Below are 17,938 nucleotides of genomic sequence, written 5' to 3'. Positions count from 1 at the left end.
TACAATCATTTGTATAATTTATTAGGTTTTATTTAAAATTTTCTCTAGAGATAGCAAACATTGACCAGATTATATCAAACCATGTTATATGTGCCCCAAAAAGTTGGTGGAAAATATTGAGTACACATTCTTTTTTGAAAAGGGTCAAGGCTGCAGCTGGAAATGTAGTGCTATTTCTGATGGTAGCTCACAGTCTTTCAACAAGAGGGCACAGTCTTGACAAAGCTGCTTAACCATTTCTGATTCAATTCCTGGTGCAGTCCTACAGCTTCTCAGATGTGACAAAGTACTGTTGATTCCAGAGTCAGGATTTCCAGTCTCATTGCCAGACTCCCAGATTTCACTTGCAGCATCAGTATAGCTGTTCACATCTGGTTGCTTCTCTGGCAGAGTGTCCAAACTCATGTCTTCAATGCATTCCATTACATCAGTAACACTGGTTTCTTTGGGTGATACACACAGATTTCTAAAAATAAGTTCCTCTTGCTGGGTAGCAACACCAAGCAGTTGGTTTACTTTGGTTAGAAGATTAGGATCACTTCCATTCAGTTGAAACCATGATAGCAAGGCACTGTAGATACAGAAAATATACTGAGTTTTGATCAAGATATTTCATAATAAGGGCATTAAAAATAGGCATTATGAAGCAAAACAAGGCAAGCTTCAGGTGCCAAATTATAAATAAGTCTCAAAAATATTTTCATATGAAAAATCTGGCATTAGGCACATCCACAAATTTAAATTTTGAGGCAGACTTTTAGATCAACAGACATGAAACCCACACAGGTAACATTTTAGTTGCAAGCTGCAGCTAGCTAGTATAGTAGTCCCACTCTCTCCTCTGACATACTGCAAACAATATCTAGATCTATTATCTCAAAGTAGTGGATGCAGCATCCTTCCAAGCATAAACAATAGTGCATTTCACCCGAGTTGGGTAGCTGCTGAGTGTCAGACTGGGGGGGGGGGGGGAGTTCTTGGTGCTGTCAATGATTTCCCCCTGCCGAAAACCTCTGCTCTGAACAAGGCCAGAATTATTAAGTTGCTCATTATCTCTGCTCCTTTCAGGTCATCTAAAGTTCATTTGGCAAAATATTAGATAACATCGAGTTTATTTATATTTGTTCATGATCTAACAGTTATTGCCCATCCCTAGTTGCTCTGGAGCAGGTAGACTCCAGGTCTAGCATGAAGGTATATCTGTCCAGTATTATTAGAACCTGCACCCATCCAGTTAATGGAAAATATGCCATCACTTGTGATTTGTGCCTTGCAGACGTTGCGGACACAGAAGAATTCCTATACTCTGACCTGCTCTTGTAGTCACAGTATTTATACGGTTGATCCAGCTCAGTTCGTGATCAATGGTAGACTGCCATGTTGTGGATAGTCCAGGATTCGGCAATGGTAATGCCATTGAATATCTAGGGGAAACCGTTAAATTCTTTCTTGTTGGATACAGTCATTGCCTGGCATTTTCTAGCATGAACGTTAATTGACAGTCATCAGAAAACATCACAACTTCTAACCTTTTGCAGGAAAAGTATTGACCTTTCTTTGTGCTATGCATGGATCCAACCTGGATAGCATTCACCAATTCTAACTGTCTCTAGTTTTACTTGGGCTCCTTAATGCCATACTCTGTCAAATATTGCTTCCGATGTCAACGGCAGTCACTTTCAAATCAGCTCTTTTGACTGTTATGGGACTGAAGCTGTAATAAGGTCAGGAGCTGAGCAGCCCTGGCAGAAATCAAAGTGAGTGACAGAGCAGGTTATTCCCTTTACAAATGCTACTTGTCAGCACCGTCAATGACCCCTTTATTCACTTTGCTGATAATAAGAGTAGTATAACAATGTCGTCATTGGGCAAGTTGGATTTGTCTTGCTTGTTGTGCACAGGACCTGAGTGGGCAATTACCACATTGTCAGATAGATGCCAGGGTTGTAACTGTACTGGAACAGCTTGGAACACAGGTCTTCAGTGGAATGTTGCCTAGGCCTATAGCTTTGGCAGTATTTAGTGTCTTGATATCATGTGGACTGAAAGGATTGGTTGAAGACTGGTGAAACAATAAAGGGCAGGACTAATATAATTAATGATTGGACCTTGGGTTCATAATTCTTTAAAATTTGCACCATAGGCAGATTGGATTGTTAAGATGACATTTAGCACGCTTGCCTTCATTGCTCAGACCTGAGTGTAGGAATTGGGACATCATGTTGAAGTTCAAAAGGACATTGGTGAGTCTTCTTCTGGAGTACTGTGTCCAGTTCTAGTTGCTCTGTCATAGGAAGGATATTATTAAGCTAGAGAGGGTTCATAAAAAATAATTACCAGGTTATTGCCAGGAATGGACAGTTTGAGTTATAAGGACAGGCTGGATTGGCTGGGACGTTTACTGGAGCATAGGAGGTTGAGGGGCAATCCTAAGAAGGTTTATAAAATCAAGAGGGGCACAGATAAGGTGAATAGCAAAGGTCTTTTCCCTAAGGTGGTGGAGTTCAAAAGTAGTGGGCATTTTTTAAGATAAGAGGAGAAAGATTTAAAAAGGACAACAAGGGGCAACTTTTTTGTTTTGTGTGCAGAATGAACTGCCAGAGGAAGTGGTGGATGCTGTTACAGTTACAATGTTTAAAAGACATTTGGATAAGTACCTGTATGTGAATAGCAAAGGTTTGGAGGGATATTGGCCAAATGCAGACTGATAGGACCAGTTTGGGAACGTGATCAGTGTGGACCAGGTGGACGAAAGGGTCTGTTTCCATGATTCTGGTATTTATGAAGCTGAGGATCTCTGGAGGAGCAGACCCAGCAGAAGTGGCAGCACAATGCTCTACTGTCTGGAAGGAATTGCCTTGGGAGTTCTCAACATTGACTCTGGACACTAAGATGTCTCATGGCTTCAGGTTAAACACAAGCAAGGAACCCTCTCGCTGATTATCATGTACTATCCCCCCTTGCATGATAAATTAATACTCCTCCATTTTGAACAAAACTTGGAGGAAGCAATGACTGTGGCAAGGATACAAAATGTACTCTGGGGATTTCAAAGTCTACCGCCAAGAGTGGCTCAGCAGCAGCACTACTGATTGAGCTGGTCAGGCCCTAAGGGACATAGCTGATAGACTGGTGGCAAGGGAACTAGAGGGAGAAAATACTGCACATATATTGGTTTATGACAGACTGGGTAAGAGCGACCACTGCACAGTGCTTATGGAGACAAAGTCCCACTTTCACATTGAGAATACCCTCCGTTGTGTTGTGTGGCACTACCACTGTGCTAAATGGGACAGACTTCAATCAGATCTGGCAACACAAGACTGGACTATGGGCCATCAACAGCAGTAGAATTATACTGAGCAGAATCTGCAATATCATGGCCCATATATCCCTCATTCAGTAGTTACCATCAAGCCAGGGTATCAATACTGATTCATTGAAGAATGAAGGAGGGCATGCTAAGAGCAGCATTAGGCATACCTAAAAATGTGGTGTTAACCTGGTGAACCTACCAAACAGGTCTATGTGTGTGCCAAACACCATAAGCAACAAGTGATAGACACAGAGCTAAGTGATCCCACAAACAAAGAATTAGATCCAAGCTCTGCAGTCCTGCCATATCCAGTCATAAATGGAGGTGGACAATTAAACAACTCACTGGAGGAGACAGCTTCACAAATATCCTCATCTTCAATGATGCAAAGCCCAATACATCAGTGCAAAACACTGAAATATTCACCACGATCTTCAACCAAAAGTGTTGAGTGAATGATCCATCTCAGCCCCCTCCAGTAGTCCCCAACATCACATGCCAGTTTTCAGCCAATTCAACTCATTCCATGTTATATCAAGAAACAGTTACAGGCACTGGATACTGCGAAGGCTTTAGCCCCTGACAACATTCTGGCAATAGTACTGAAGTATTGCTCCAGAATTTGACACTCCCCTAGCCAAGCTTGTGCAGTGTTACAACACTGGAATCTATCCAACAATGTGGAAAATTGCCCAAGTATTTCCGAGACGCAAAAAAAAGAACAAAACCAACCCAGCCAATTACTACTCCAATCAGTCTACTCCCATGATTCTTTAAAATTATGAAAGGATTTGTTAGGATAGACCAATGGAAGATACTTCCATTTGTGGTGAATTCAACAGTAGGGATCATAAATATAAGATCGTCACTAATAAATCCAATAAGAGGTTGTGTGAGAATCAGCATGTGTGGACTACAGTCCAGTTGTGCTATAAATTGTGTGTGCATGCTTTTCAAAACAAAATATGGTGTCTGTTGTAAATAATTAGGAAAAACTACAAATGAGCACGTACTGCAGTTTCTTTTGTTATATTCTCACCTCAGAAGCCCTTTTATTTGGCTCAGAACCAACATCTTCTTCACACCCTCTTGGTAACCTTGATTGAAGCCATGCTGTAAGGTGGATTCTCGGCCAGCATTTACCCCATCCCTATAGCCTTCCTAGAAATAATATTTGGAAACTAGTGACCTAATCAGTAACAACAGCTGACTAATAACACGAAACATGATATTCAATGCATCATATACCCAAAAGGTTACATCTAACGCATGAATAATAGCTATGAAGTTCATCTCAGCTCATAGCAGAGTGCAGAAATGTAATGGGTATGCTACCTGAAGAGTGAATCAGAGGACACAACTTTCCCATCAAGAACTCTGATAATTTTATTAGTTTTCATAGGCTGGATGGCCTACTCAATAACAAATTAATTTATGTAGTGCCTTTAAGCTAGTAAAGCATTCTAAGGCAACTTACATTTTAAGTCACACAGAAGAGTTACAAAGCCATCTAAGGAGACATTTAGACAATGAGCAAAAGCTTGATCAAGGATAGATTTTAAGAACTACATTAGAAACAGAGGTATGGTGCTTTAGGCCAAGCATTCGAGAGGAGAGGTTCCATATTGTTAGAGCAGTTAAACTGGGGATGTACAACTAGACAGAATGGGAATAGTGTAGAGATCTCATAGGGTTGAAGGTATAGAAACATTGAAAGTAATAGGAGTAGGCCTTTTGACTCTTAAAACCTGCACTGCTATTCATTATAATTGTGGCCGATGATCAACTCAAAAAGCCTATTCCTCTTTCTCCTGCATATCTTTTGATGTCCTAAGTGCCATATCTGACACAAACAACGCTTTGGCTGCTTTCTTGATAGTAAATTCCACAGGCTCACCATTCTCTGGGTGAAGAAATTTCTCATCATCCCAATCCTAAATAGTTTACTATATATCCTTAGAAGACTTTACAAAGCTAGATAGAGGAAAAGGTATGGAAGAAGTTGGGAACAAGCATCAGAATATTAAACTTGAGGTTTGCTGATCTAGAAGATGACAATCAGTATGTACAGGGAATAAAGATAAACAGAAATAAACATGTGTTGCAATGTAGACAGAAATTTGAATAAGTACAGGTTTCCGGAGGGTGGAAGATGGAGGCCAGACCAGGACATCGGAATTCTCAAGTCTAAAGACAAAAAAGCAGTGGATAATGGTTTCAGAAAAAGAACGAAGGCAGGGCAGAGATAGAATATTACAGCAGTGGATGTAATTAGAAGCTCACCTCAAGATTTAATAGGATGCCAAGGTTGTAAACAATCTAGTTAGCCTCAGAAGGTGATCAGGGAGAGGGAACAGATTTTGTGGTAAACACCAAAGACAACAGTTTTAATGCTATCAACACTTAGTTCATGGAATCATTACAGCAGAGGACACCATTCAGCCCATCACATCCATGCTGTCTCTCTGCAAAGAGAACTCTCATGCCACACCTTTCTTTTGCTGCAGCTCTATACATTTTTCAGAAGACAATCCAGTTTGCTTTGGGATGTGGTATTCAGTCTGCCTTGATCACTTTCTTAAGCAATACATTCCAAATCCTAACCGTGCACTGTCACAATTGCTTGTTTGCCAGTTACCTTATACATGTGTCTTCTGATCTGTGATTTTTCCACTAATGTAGTTTATTTTGATCTACTCTGCCAGATCTTTCATGATTTTGAACACCTCAAACAATTCTCCTCTCAACTATCTCTTTTCCAAGAACAGTCCTAAATTCTATGATCAATGTAACTGGAGGAAATTTCTGTTTTATCTAATAAGGTAAATCTGAAAGAGTAAAGGAATTGTGTGGGTTATAGTGAAGCAAAGCTGGGTATTCTCAACTTATGTGTGGAATATGAACAATTTTCAGGTGATGCCGATAACAGGCAGCATGTACATGAGATTTATGAATGGTTTAATGATGGAACTTCAGGAGGTAAACATGAGGAGAACAGAAGTAATTAATTCTCTGGCTATGATTGAATAAATAACAATGGAACCAGGCAAGGGCAGATCTACAAGCAATCAATATGATGTGGTAAACACTGTCGAAAGCTGCAGATATCCTTTTATGCATTTTTGGCCTGAGGCTTACCATGGTCATTATAACACACTGTGTCAGTTGTGACACTGATGGCCATTACATTGTTCTGGGATGGGAAATAGTCTGTACAGGTTAAAAATTGGAGACTTGGAAAAGATTGACATGGGCTTTGAGATAATGTTTAAGGACTTTGAAACTCAACAAAATGTTTGCGATTGGGCAACAGCTTAAGGGAACAGAATGGAGCAAGAGTTTATTTTGAGAAGGGGTTGATGACAGCAGATTTGAAGAGGAGACGGAACAGCTAACAACATTAGCTAACACAGGGGCTAGAAATGGAAGTTGGTCGTTAGCGGTTTTCTTTTCTTTTATGGGATGTGGGCATCACAGATTGCTAAAACTTGTAGTCCACCCACTTGCAGCGTGCTCAGCCATTTCAGAGAGGAATTAGAAGCCAACTATTGTAGACATTTGAGTAATAGTCAATCTCATGTAAAATCGACCTATTTTTGACCAAATAATCTGGATTTTTCCATATATTTGACGTAAAGGTCAATGTTTATGAGTCAGTGTGCTGGCTGTCACATCCTGCTCCAGCTTTCCAGTCTGCCAGTCCATTGGCTGTTGTATTCCGCTCTGAATTTTCAGAAGTACCACAATTTGTTTTTTTTTGTCTGCTGTATTTGTTTAGAAATCAATTGGGTTCTGCTAATGATACAGTATGAATTTTGACAGGCATGAATTTTAGCCCCTCAAAAATAGTATCCATGTAATCGTAAGAAAGCGTATATGGTACATTGCTGTGGATCAGGAATAACATATGCCAGACCAGGTAAGGATGCCATATTTCCTTTCCTAAAAGGTCACTAGTGAACCAGATGTGTTTTTACAATAACCAGTTACAGTTTCACAGTCACTGTTAACAAGAGTGACTTTCAATTCTAGATTTATTAATTGAGTTTAAATTCCATCAGCCGTCAAGGTAGGATTTGAACAGGTGTCCACTACGCATTAGCCTTGGCATCTAGTGATCTAATCCAGTGATACGACTGCTCAACCACTGTCTCCTCACTTGGTCAGAACAAGATTCAGAGAGCAGGAGATGGGCCACAGAATAGGAGGGCAGAAAGAAATGAAATAAAGATACAAGTTTAGAGCTAGAATAGGGAACTTTAGAGAAAGCATGTTTTGGTGGTCGGGGACAGGGAAAGAAACAGAATGCAACTGAACAGTTGGTGTTAATTTTACCAGTGAGCGTCTTGCACTTGAAGGAGAGGGTGGAGGAGGCAGGGCTCATGGTTTATGACGATAGTTTAAAATGGAGAAAAGAATTGAGACGCGGCGGGGAGGGCTGGATTATCTTTTGTGTTTCATAATGATCCTAATGATGAATGTCCAAACTGGTAAAATGTTCAAGTCCACAGAGTGAAAGAAGCAAAGATGAGAACTTATCAGTGGGAGAAATAATTGATCATTTTAGCAGGAAGAGGGGCAAATGGGAGAGGTGACTCTGGATGGGCAGGCTAGTGAGCTGTCAAACTTTCATGATGAATCAAATGCCAAAGGCTGGACAATTGAGAATTTGAAAGTGCAGTTATAAGTAATTTGAAAGGTTTATCTTGTTGGGAAAGTCAGAACGAAGTGAAATAAGGAGGGGAAAGGGGAAACAGTAAAGTAACATGGGAAAAAAAGGACACATTTACAGAATGAAGCAAGTCTGGATATCTTCAATTACAGTAATAACTAGAAAAAAAAACATAATCTTACTGAAGATCTCGCACACCCTCGAGGCACCTAATAAGTCGAATGACTCAAATGGTATTTGGAAGTGTTTACTGAAGGATAAACATTGGCCAGAACATTCCTGGGCTTGTTCAAATAATGCCACAAGGATATTTTAAGTCTACTTGAAAGGGTAGATAAAGTCAAAGTCTCATTTGAGCAGCCAACATTGTTTCAATGCTGTCATGATGCATTCAGTGTGTTGGTTTCTGGTGAGATGTCAGGTCAGGATCTGGGGATTTAAGTAGACTTGAGGTGTGAAAGGTAAATATGAAGTTTGTTAAATAATTACTTAAAAGTTAGACCAAGTATTTAAAACTGAAATTCTGGGCAAATATTTATCTATCTGCTGGAATTGAGTTAATAATTTAATAATTTTCCAACATTTTAAACATCTACATTGGGCATAGAATGTTGGAAATTGAGGGGTTACCTTATAAAAAGTTTATAAAATCACGAGGGGCATAGATTTGGTGATTAGCCAAGGTCTTTTCCTCAAGGTAGGGGAGTCCAGAACTCGAGGGCATAACTTTAAGGTGAGGGGGCAAAGATTTAAAAGGGACCAAAGGGGCAACTTTTTCACACAGAAGGTGGTGCATGTATGCAAAAACCTGCCAGAGGTGGAGGAGGCAGGTACAATTATGACATTTAAAAGGCATCTGGAGGGTATATGAATAAAGCACAGCAGGTCAGGCAGCACCCGAGGAGTAGGAGAATCGACGTTTCAGGCATAAGCCCTCATTTCTCAATAGCCCGAAACGTCGACTCTCCTGCTCCGCGGATGCTGCCTGACCTGCTGTGCTTTTCCAGCAGCACACTCTGGACTCTGATGTCCAGCATCTGCAGTACTCACTTTCCCCTGCGAATATGAATAGGAGGGGATTAGACAGATAGAGACCAAATGCTGACGATATGATCAAATTAATTTGGAATATCTGGTCGGAATAGAATAGTTGGACCGGCGGGTCTGTTTCCCATGATGTACTGTATAACTCGCAGCAGCTCGCGACCAGCTACAGCCGAGCTAAGTGCGCGCGCGATCACCAGCACGCGTATTCTGGGACCGCGCGTGCACAAACCGATATGGGATGCACGCGTCCAGTCCCGGCCTCCTTCACAGTGTGAAAGTACGATGTCGAGGCCCAAACCCCACTTACTACTGGCAAGTTCTACACACTTGGCGCTGAGCCCCGGTGTACCTTGAGCCGTTGCCCCATACAGATATTCCACTCGTTCCGGGACGGCCGCAATTCATCCGCCTCCTCGTCGAACACATCGTCGCTCTGATTTACATCCTGCCTCCACATTATGCGGCCCGTCGTGAACATTCACAGCAGCCCGCGACCGACCGCTGGCCTCCCAGTGATGTCATCGTAACGACGTCATTGGGATAGCTTTGTTTCATGGGGCACGTGACAGGCTGCGCACGAGACGTTTCTGGGAAACGAGTGACGTACTGCGGACCGTGCCGAGGATTCCCTCTGTGTTCTTTGAGTGCTCATGTTAAAGGATGTTGAACCCTGGCTGGATGCTGCAGTGTGCTCCAGTACTCTGATGCCGGGTCAAAGTTGGCCTTTTTCCGATGAAAGCTCAGCCTGCTATATCTACACACAAAAAAAACGTGAAGGTGACAGTGCCATTGTTCCCCAGTGCCACCAGTCTGGAATAAACAGTGACGGCAAGTGCTGGAGGACGTGTCGTCACAACTGGCTCTCTCTGCGATCTCAAGAGAAACTCGAAAAAACACTTAAATCTTTAATTGGTCTAAATTATTCAACCCAGAAATATATTTATGTCCTTTGATGTCCCAAGAAACTGCAGGTATCGGAGAGAGTTGCATATGAATGTGCGAGATAGGAGCAGAATGGGCCATTTGGCCCCTCGGGCTTGCTCCAGCATTCAGTATATATATGGTTGATCTTATCGTGTTTTAAATTCCATATTTCCACCTACCCCCAAAAATCTCCACATCTTCTGCCTAACAAGAATCTACTGACTGCTGTCTTAAAAATATTCAAAGATCCTGCCACTACCACCTGAGACAAAGTTACACAATCCTCAAAACATTTCTCCTCATCACTGTCCCAAGAGGATAATCCTTTGTTTTGGAATCAGCCACAAGGGAAACCATCATTTTCAAATCCATTTTAGATCATTCAGGATCTTAAAACAAATCATGCCCAAACTGTCAAGAAACAAGCCAAGTCAATACAACCATTTCACATGAGAAAACCTGCTCATTCCAGGAATCAATATGTACAGCTCCTTTAAACTGACTCCCAAAATATTTAATCCTTCGTTAAGTAAGGAGACCAAGGTCTCACCAAAACTCTGGTATAACAGAAGCAGAACATTCTGATTTTAATGTTCAATTCCTGATGTTTATAAAGGATTTTATCCTTTTCATCTTTTAGACAATAACTATAATGTACACAGTAAAATATATACCAAGATTCAGCACTGGAGCATTATAAAGGCCGCATAAGGAGATACTTGACCACATAGTCAAAGAACAATGGTCAAAGAGTATCTTAAAGGAGCAAACAACATGGAGAGGCAGAGAGGGAAGTAATTCTGGAGTTTTGGGTCTACATAATGGTGAATACATACGGGGATGACCAATATGCCAGAACCAGTGAAGTGCATGTATCTTGAAGGGTTCACAGAATCAGACTGTCATGCCTGTGTCAGCTCCCCAAATAATTATCTCAATTAGCACCATTCTTGTGGGTCCTTCTCTCTGTACTTTGTTCTTTTCAACAATTATCTAATTCATTTTTCAATGTTGCAATTGATCTTGCCACCACTATGCTCACACAATGCATTCTAGATCTCAATCACACATGAAAATAGTTTTCCGTTTATCATGTTTGCTTATTTTTACTAATTATTTTAAACCTGTGCCCTCTCATTCTAAACTCTTTAACAATTGGGAGTATTTTCTCTGTATTTACTCTACTCTAATTTTGAAAGTTTCAATCAGGTCTTCTCACAGCCGTCTCTTCAAAATGGTGACCTGGCTCCTAAGCTCAGGAGCCTGGAGCTCACCTGCTCTGTCTGCTTTTACTTGTTTTTTTTCTTCTTTTTTCTTTTTTTTCAGTTTGTGACATCGTGGGGAAGCCAGAGCAGAATCAGCTGACTGCAGTGGTCCTCAGAGTGAAGATTACTGACTGTGGTAGGCTCAGAGTCTGGACTCAGTGGATCATCAGCTGCAGCAATAGGCTCAGATTCTGGATTCAGTGGGTCATCGGCTGCAGCACAAGGCTCTGAGTCTGGAACTCAGGAACCCAGCGGGCTGTTGGCTACAGTGCCCAGAAGAGGACTCCTGGCTGTGGTAAGCACACAGCATGGACCTGGGGACTTGGAGGTCTTTGGCTGCAGCAGAGGCAGTGCTGAAAAATGTGTTGCTGGAAAAGCGCAGCAGGTCAGGCCGCATCAAAGGAGCAGGAGAATCGACGTTTCGGGCATAAGCCCTTCTTCAGGATTGAGGAGGGTGTGCCAAGCAGGCTAAGATAAAAGGTAGGAAGGAGGCTCTTGGGGGAGGGGCGTTGGGAATGCGAACACCTCTGGGACACCCGCACCAACCAACCCAACTGCCCCGTGACTGAACACTTTAACTCCCCCTCCCACTCCGCCAAGGACAAGCAGGTCCTTGGTCTCCTCCATCGCCAGACCATGGCAACACGACACCTGGAGGAAAAGCACCTCATCTTCCACCTAGGAACCCTCCAACCACAAGGGATGAATACAGATTTCTCCAGCTTCCTCATTTCCCCTCACCCCACCTTTTCTCAGTCCCAACCCTCGGACTCAGCACCGCCTTCTTGACCTGCAATCTTCTTCCCGACCTCTCCCCGCCCCCAACCCCTCTCCGGCCTATCACCCTCACCTTAATCTCCTTTCACCTATCGCATTCCCAACACCCCTCCCCCAAGTCCCTCCTCCCTACCTTTTATCTTAGCCTGGTTGGCACACCTTGCTCATTCCTGAAGAAGGGTTATGCCCGAAACGTCGATTCTCCTGCTCCTTTGATGCTGCCTGACCTGCTGCGCTTTTCCAGCAACACATTTTTCAGCTCTGATCTCCAGCAGCTGCAATCCTCACTTTCTCCTTTGCGGCAGAGGCAGTGCCTGGATCAAGGACTTTGGCTATAGGACCTTGGAAAAGTAATGTATTTTTGTTCGTAGACCCCTTGTTCAGAAGGTGAACTATATATGTCATTTCCTGTTTATTACTTTGCTAGTCTGGAGGCTAGATGGCAGCACAGATTGGGGTGGAAGTAATTCAGAAACTTTTTTCCTTTAATTTTCTATATTATCCCTATGATATTGTATTTTTCTAATTTATTCTCAAGAATCTGTACTTACGAATCTGTACCTCGGTATCTTGTATTAAGATGGCACCTTAAATGGCAACTTGTAAACCTTTCTATCTACCATGGGAATTTACAGCTGCTATACTAACTGCTGTGTACATACCACCACAAGCAAGGCTTGAGGAAGCTCTGGATGTGCTTTACGCCACCACTAACACCTTGGAGACAGAACACCCCAAGGCCCTGTTAATTGTAACTGGCAACTTCAAACAAGCCAATCTAAGGGTGTTGCCCAAATACCACTAGAACATTACTTGCCCCACTAGAGACAATAACATTTTAAACCACTGCTACACCACTGTGAAAAATGCCTACCGCGCCATCCCCCGCCCTCGTTTCGGGAACTTCGACTACAATACCGTGTTTCTTCTCCCAGCTTACAGGCAAAAACTCAAGCAGGAGACCGTCTTACGGATACAGGTCCAGTGCTGGTTGGAGGAGGCAGAGGATCAACTCCGGTGCTGTCTGGAATCGGCTGATTGCGCCATGTTCAAACAGTCCACAGTTACCTTGGACATGCACCACTTTTACAGACTTTATCAGCAACTGCACACTGAGGAAGTCAATCCAGGTGTTCCCTAACAGGACATACAGAATTAGGACATACAGAACCTGCAAAAACCAGGCGTTAAGCCTTCAGATCAGGAGTTGAAAAATGTGGTGCTGGAAAAACACAGCAGGCCAGGCAGCATCCGAGGAGCAGGAGAATAGACGTTTCTGCCTGGCCTGCTGTGTTTTTCCAGCACCACATTTTTCAACTCTGGTCTCCAGCATCTGCAGTCCTCACTTTCTCCTTCAGATCAGGAGACCAACTCAAATATAGGAATCCAAGTATGACCTTCGCAAAGCCATTAAGACAGCTAAGGTCCAATACCAATCCAAACTAGAGACCCAGACAGACACCCGGCGAATATGGCAAGGATGGTAATCATTGAGACATGCTGCATGAGCCTTCTTAGGCACAGGGATGATGTTGGCCCTCTTGAAACAGGCAGGGACAGTGACCTGCTGCAAGGAAAGGTTGAAGATGTCTGAGAAGACCTCTGGCAGTTGATCTGCGCATGCCCTGAGTGCACAGTCTGGTACTCCGTCTGGTCACATCGCTTTTCTTGGATTCACACGAAGGAAAATTGATCTAACTTCTGATGCATTGACTGTTGGGATAGGTTCGTCAGGACTTGTTGGAATAGGTGTTATCCCTCTGCCAAAATTCCACTCAAAGCGGGCATAGAAGGCGTTGAGACGATCAGGGAGGGATGTGTCATCGTTTGCGATCTTGCACTGTCTCTTTTTAGAACCTGTAATGTCATTCAGTCCTTGCCTTAGTCGCCGGGTGTCTGTTCTCCACACACTTGCTGATAAAATCTGTTATCAAAACAAAACTTGTTCAATAAAGGTTCAATAATTGGTTGACGTGTACAGTTAATAATATAGAAATATTCTTCTAAATGTTCCCAAAACACACAGATCACACACATATTCTTTAGGAAACGAGAAGAAAAAAATAGACATACCTGCAGTGATTGGCTTTTGAAAAAAAATATATTTTGGCTGAAAAAACATTCTGGAAGGCAAAGAGGTAAAATGTAGAATGTTCTGATGTCTGTTGCTTTGATGTTCTTGTATGTCTGGTCAAATCACTAAATTCTTGCAAGTCTCACTTGCAGACACAGCTTTCTCAGGAAGTAAAATCTTGAGATGGTATTTCAATCACTCTTTCAAAAGAGCAATTAAGTTTCACTCTGAATTGGTGGAGCGGGTTTCCTTTTCAGAAATTGGAGATATCAGCTGGGCAGCTTATTCATCTCAGCTTGTCCTGAGCAGACTTTTATTGAGTCATAGAGATAAACAGCATGTAAACAGACCCTTTGGTTCAACTCATCCATGCTGAATAGATATCCTAAATAAATTTAGTTGCATTCGCCAGCATTTGGCCCATATCCCTCTCAACCCTTCCTGTTCATATATCCATCCAAATGCCTTTTAAATGTTATAATTATACCCACCTCCACCATTTCCTCTGGCAGTTCATTCCATACATGCATCACCCTTTGCATGAAAAATTAACCCTTTTGGTCCTTTTTAAATTTTTTCCCTCCCACCTTAAACCTATGACCTCTCATTTTGGACTCTCCACCCCAAGGAAAATACCTTGTCTACTTACCCTATCCATGCCCCTCATGATTTTATAAACCTCTATAATGTCACCCCTTAGTCCCCTACATTCCAGGAAAAATAGCCCCAGTCTATTCAGCCTCTCCCTAAAGCTCAAACCCTCCAACCCTGGCAACATCCTTGTAAATCCTTTCTGAACCCTTTCTAGTTTCACAACATCTTTCCTATAGCAGGGAGACCAGAATTGCATGCAATATTCCAATAGTGGCACAAACCAATGTCCTATACAGCCACAAAATGACCTCCCATTCCTATACTCAATGCACCAAGCACACCAAACGCTATCTTCACTGATGAAGGACCTTTGCCCAAAACGTTGATTTTCCAGCTCCTCAGATGCTGCCTGATGTGTTGTGCTTTAGCAGCATCACACTCTTGACTCTAATCTCCAGAATCTGCAGTCATCACTTTAGCTTTCTTCACTATCCTGTTTACATGCAATTCCACTTTCAAAGAACTATGAACCTGCACTCCCAATGTCTGATTGTTCACCAGTTCTCCCCAGGACCTTACCATTAAGTGTATAAGTCCTTCCCTGATTTGCCTTTCCAAAATGGAGCAGCTCACATTTATCTAAATTAAACTCAGTCAGCCACTCTGTATCCCATTGGCCCATCTGATCAAGATCACGCTATAATCAAGGTGACTTCCTTCGCTATCCACTACACCTCCAAATTTGGTGCCATAGAGTCATGCAGCACAGAAACAGACCCTTTGTTCCAACCAGTCCATACTGAACATAATCCCAAACTAAGTTAGTCCCACCCACCTGCTTCTGGCCCATATCACTCCAAGCATTTCCTACTCTGAAGATGGACGAGGGAGATCCAGTGGATGTAGTGTACCTGGACTTTCAGAAAGCTTTTGATAAAGTCCCACACAGGAGGTGAGTGAATAAAATTAGGGCGCATGGTATTGGGGGCAAAGTACTAGATTGGATTGAAAATTGGTTGGCTGATAGGAAACAAAGGGTAGTGATAAACGGCTCCATTTCGGAATGGCAGGCAGTGACCAGTGGGGTACCGCAGGGATCCGTGCTGGGACCGCAGCTTTTTACAATATATGTTAATGATATAGAAGATGGTATCAGCAATAACATTAGCAAATTTGCTGATGATACTAACATTAGCAAATTTGCTGATGATACTAAGCTGGGTGGCAGGGTGAAATGTGAGGAGGATGTTAGGAGATTACAGGGTGAGTGGGCAGATGCATGGCAGATGCAGTTTAATGTGGATAAATGTATGGTTATCCACTTTGGTGGCAAGAACAGGAAGGCAGATTACTACCTCAATGGAATCAAATTAGGTAAAGGGGCAGTACAGAGAGATCTGGGTGTTCTTGTACACCAGTCAATGAAGGTAAGCATGCAGGTACAGCAGGTAGTGAAGAAGGCTAATAGCATGCTGGCCTTCATAACAAGAGGAATTGAGTATTGAAACAAAGAGGTGCTTCTGCAGCTGTACAGGGCACTGGCGAGACCACACCTGGAGTACTGCGTGCAGTTCTGGTCTCCAAATTTGAGGAAAGACATTCTGGCTATTGAGGGAGTGCAGTGTAGGTTCACGAGGTCCATTCCTGGAATGGCGGGATTACCTTACACTGAAAGACTGAAGCGACTGGGCTTGTATACCCTTGAGTTTAGAAGACTGAGAGGGGATCTGATTGAGACATATAAGATTATGAAAGGATTGGACACTCTGGCAGCAGGAAACATGTTTCCGCTGATGGGTGAGTGCTGAACCAGAGGACACAGCTTAAAAATACGGGGTGGACCATTTAGGACAGAGATGAGGAGAAACATCTTCACCCAGAGAGTGGTGGCTGTGTGGAATGCTCTGCCCCAGAGGGCAGTGGAGGCCCACTCTCTGGATTCATTTAAGAAAGAGTTGGATAGAGCTCTCAAAGATAGTGGAATCAAGGGTTATGGAGAGAAGGCAGGAAGAGGATACTGATTAGGAATGGCGGTGCAGGCTCGAAGGGCTGAATGGCCTACTCCTGCACCTATTGTCTATTGTCTATTCTCCAACTGACCCAAATAAAACAATGAGTGTGTGGTTGAGTGGCAGTGTTGTTGTAACTGAGGCTGGAGGAGTGCTGTAGTGCCACTACTCCATCAATCACAACATTGATTCATAAAATCCCCATAGCGTGGGAAGAAGCCTTTCAGCCCATCAAGTCTGCACTGACCCTCTGAAGAGCCCGACCCAGCCCCTCACTCTATTCCCATAACCCTGCATTTTAGCATAAAATACTTTTTTTACAGACATAAAACATAAAATTACTTTTCCAACTACCAAGGTGTTTCAACATCTCTTTAAGACAGTCATTGGTTAAAAACAGCCCCAATAAGGTCTGCAGCAAAGCAAGCAGTTATTACTATGGCGATTGTAATGAGGTGAGCCAGGTGGACCTCATAGAATTCGAGTTCTCTGTTAAGAAGGTGTAGTGGTGTACTGTACATTTAAGAGAGAGAGAGAGGAGACTAGCAAGGACTTAGAGAAGCACAGAATGTGCTGAACAATTTAAAAATGTAACAAATAGTTGAAACAAATAGCTGGTGTGTTGCCATGGTACAAAAACAAATTCAAATTCAGCCAATCAATTTAAATTATGCCCCAGATACCAAAATCCAATCGAATTTGAATTTTACTGTTTGGGATCACATCAGACCAATGAAATGATCCAATGTTTTAGGGTATAAAACTGGCCATTTTGAACAGTTAGCTGGAGAACCACAAAGGGCTGCCAACAAGAAATAGACTGCTGGCAGAATAGATCTCTGAATGGTACCTGTCTATAAGAAATTTGCGCAGCAGAACACCAAAATTGACCTAGAGCAATCTACAGAGAAAGTTCAACATCCGGAGACAATAACTGGGTTTGAAATTGATTTCGCTGTACATTTAAGAGGGGAATCTATTGGATCAGTATTGTAGAGTGGGAGGTAAAAGATAGGTTTACGAGAAAGGAGTTGTAAATAACTTGTTTTAATGTTCTCTGTTGTACTTAAAGAGTAAAATTGTTAATTTTTACTTTAGGTAGTGATCTCTGGGATATTTGAGAGTGTGTTACTGGAAAAGCACAGCAGGTCAGGCAGCCTCCAAGGAGCAGGAAAATCAATGTTTTGGATCAGAGCCAGATAGTTCTTTAGCTTTTGAAATTTAACAGATTATGGTGTGAGGTGAGCTTTTCTGTGTGTA

At 42.4% G+C, this 17,938-nt stretch overlaps 1 protein-coding gene and 1 long non-coding RNA gene across 2 annotated transcripts; one reads left to right on the top strand and one right to left on the bottom strand.

Annotated features, from left to right (window-relative positions):
* Window positions 1–9,523, bottom strand: LOC122549314 (protein YAE1 homolog). Its single transcript, XM_043688928.2, has 3 exons — window positions 9,385–9,523; window positions 4,356–4,477; window positions 1–571 (listed from the first exon to the last, which is right to left on the bottom strand). The coding sequence occupies exons 1-3, from the start codon at window positions 9,511–9,513 to the stop codon at window positions 145–147; spliced, it is 678 nt and encodes a 225-aa protein (XP_043544863.2). The 5' UTR covers window positions 9,514–9,523; the 3' UTR covers window positions 1–144.
* A 144-nt stretch (window positions 9,524–9,667) lies between these two features.
* Window positions 9,668–13,974, top strand: LOC148150103 (uncharacterized). Its single transcript, XR_015756921.1, has 3 exons — window positions 9,668–10,006; window positions 11,286–11,519; window positions 12,937–13,974. It is a non-coding gene; the product is annotated as an uncharacterized LOC148150103 (long non-coding RNA).
* The last annotated feature ends 3,964 nt before the right edge of the window (window positions 13,975–17,938 follow it).

This window comes from Chiloscyllium plagiosum, unplaced genomic scaffold (genome assembly GCF_037043375.1).
Source record: "Chiloscyllium plagiosum isolate Xiang-an unplaced genomic scaffold, Cpla_swu_hap1 HiC_scaffold_4, whole genome shotgun sequence".
Taxonomy (NCBI): domain Eukaryota; kingdom Metazoa; phylum Chordata; class Chondrichthyes; order Orectolobiformes; family Hemiscylliidae; genus Chiloscyllium; species Chiloscyllium plagiosum.
Note: the sequence above shows the minus strand (reverse complement) of the source record. Positions and strands in the feature narration are given on the sequence as shown.

What these genes read in the sequence shown, in the direction of transcription:
- LOC122549314 (XM_043688928.2), bottom strand. Translation starts at nt 9,513, where the DNA reads ATGTTCACGACGGGCCGCATAATGTGGAGGCAGGATGTAAATCAGAGC. An exon ending in GTATGGGGCAACGGCTCAAG is followed by an intron (nt 4,478 to 9,384) that starts GTACACCGGGGC and finishes TATTATTTCTAG; the next exon opens with GAAGGCTATAGGGATGGGGT. An exon ending in CAAATAAAAGGGCTTCTGAG is followed by an intron (nt 572 to 4,355) that starts GTGAGAATATAA and finishes CTGTATCTACAG; the next exon opens with TGCCTTGCTATCATGGTTTC.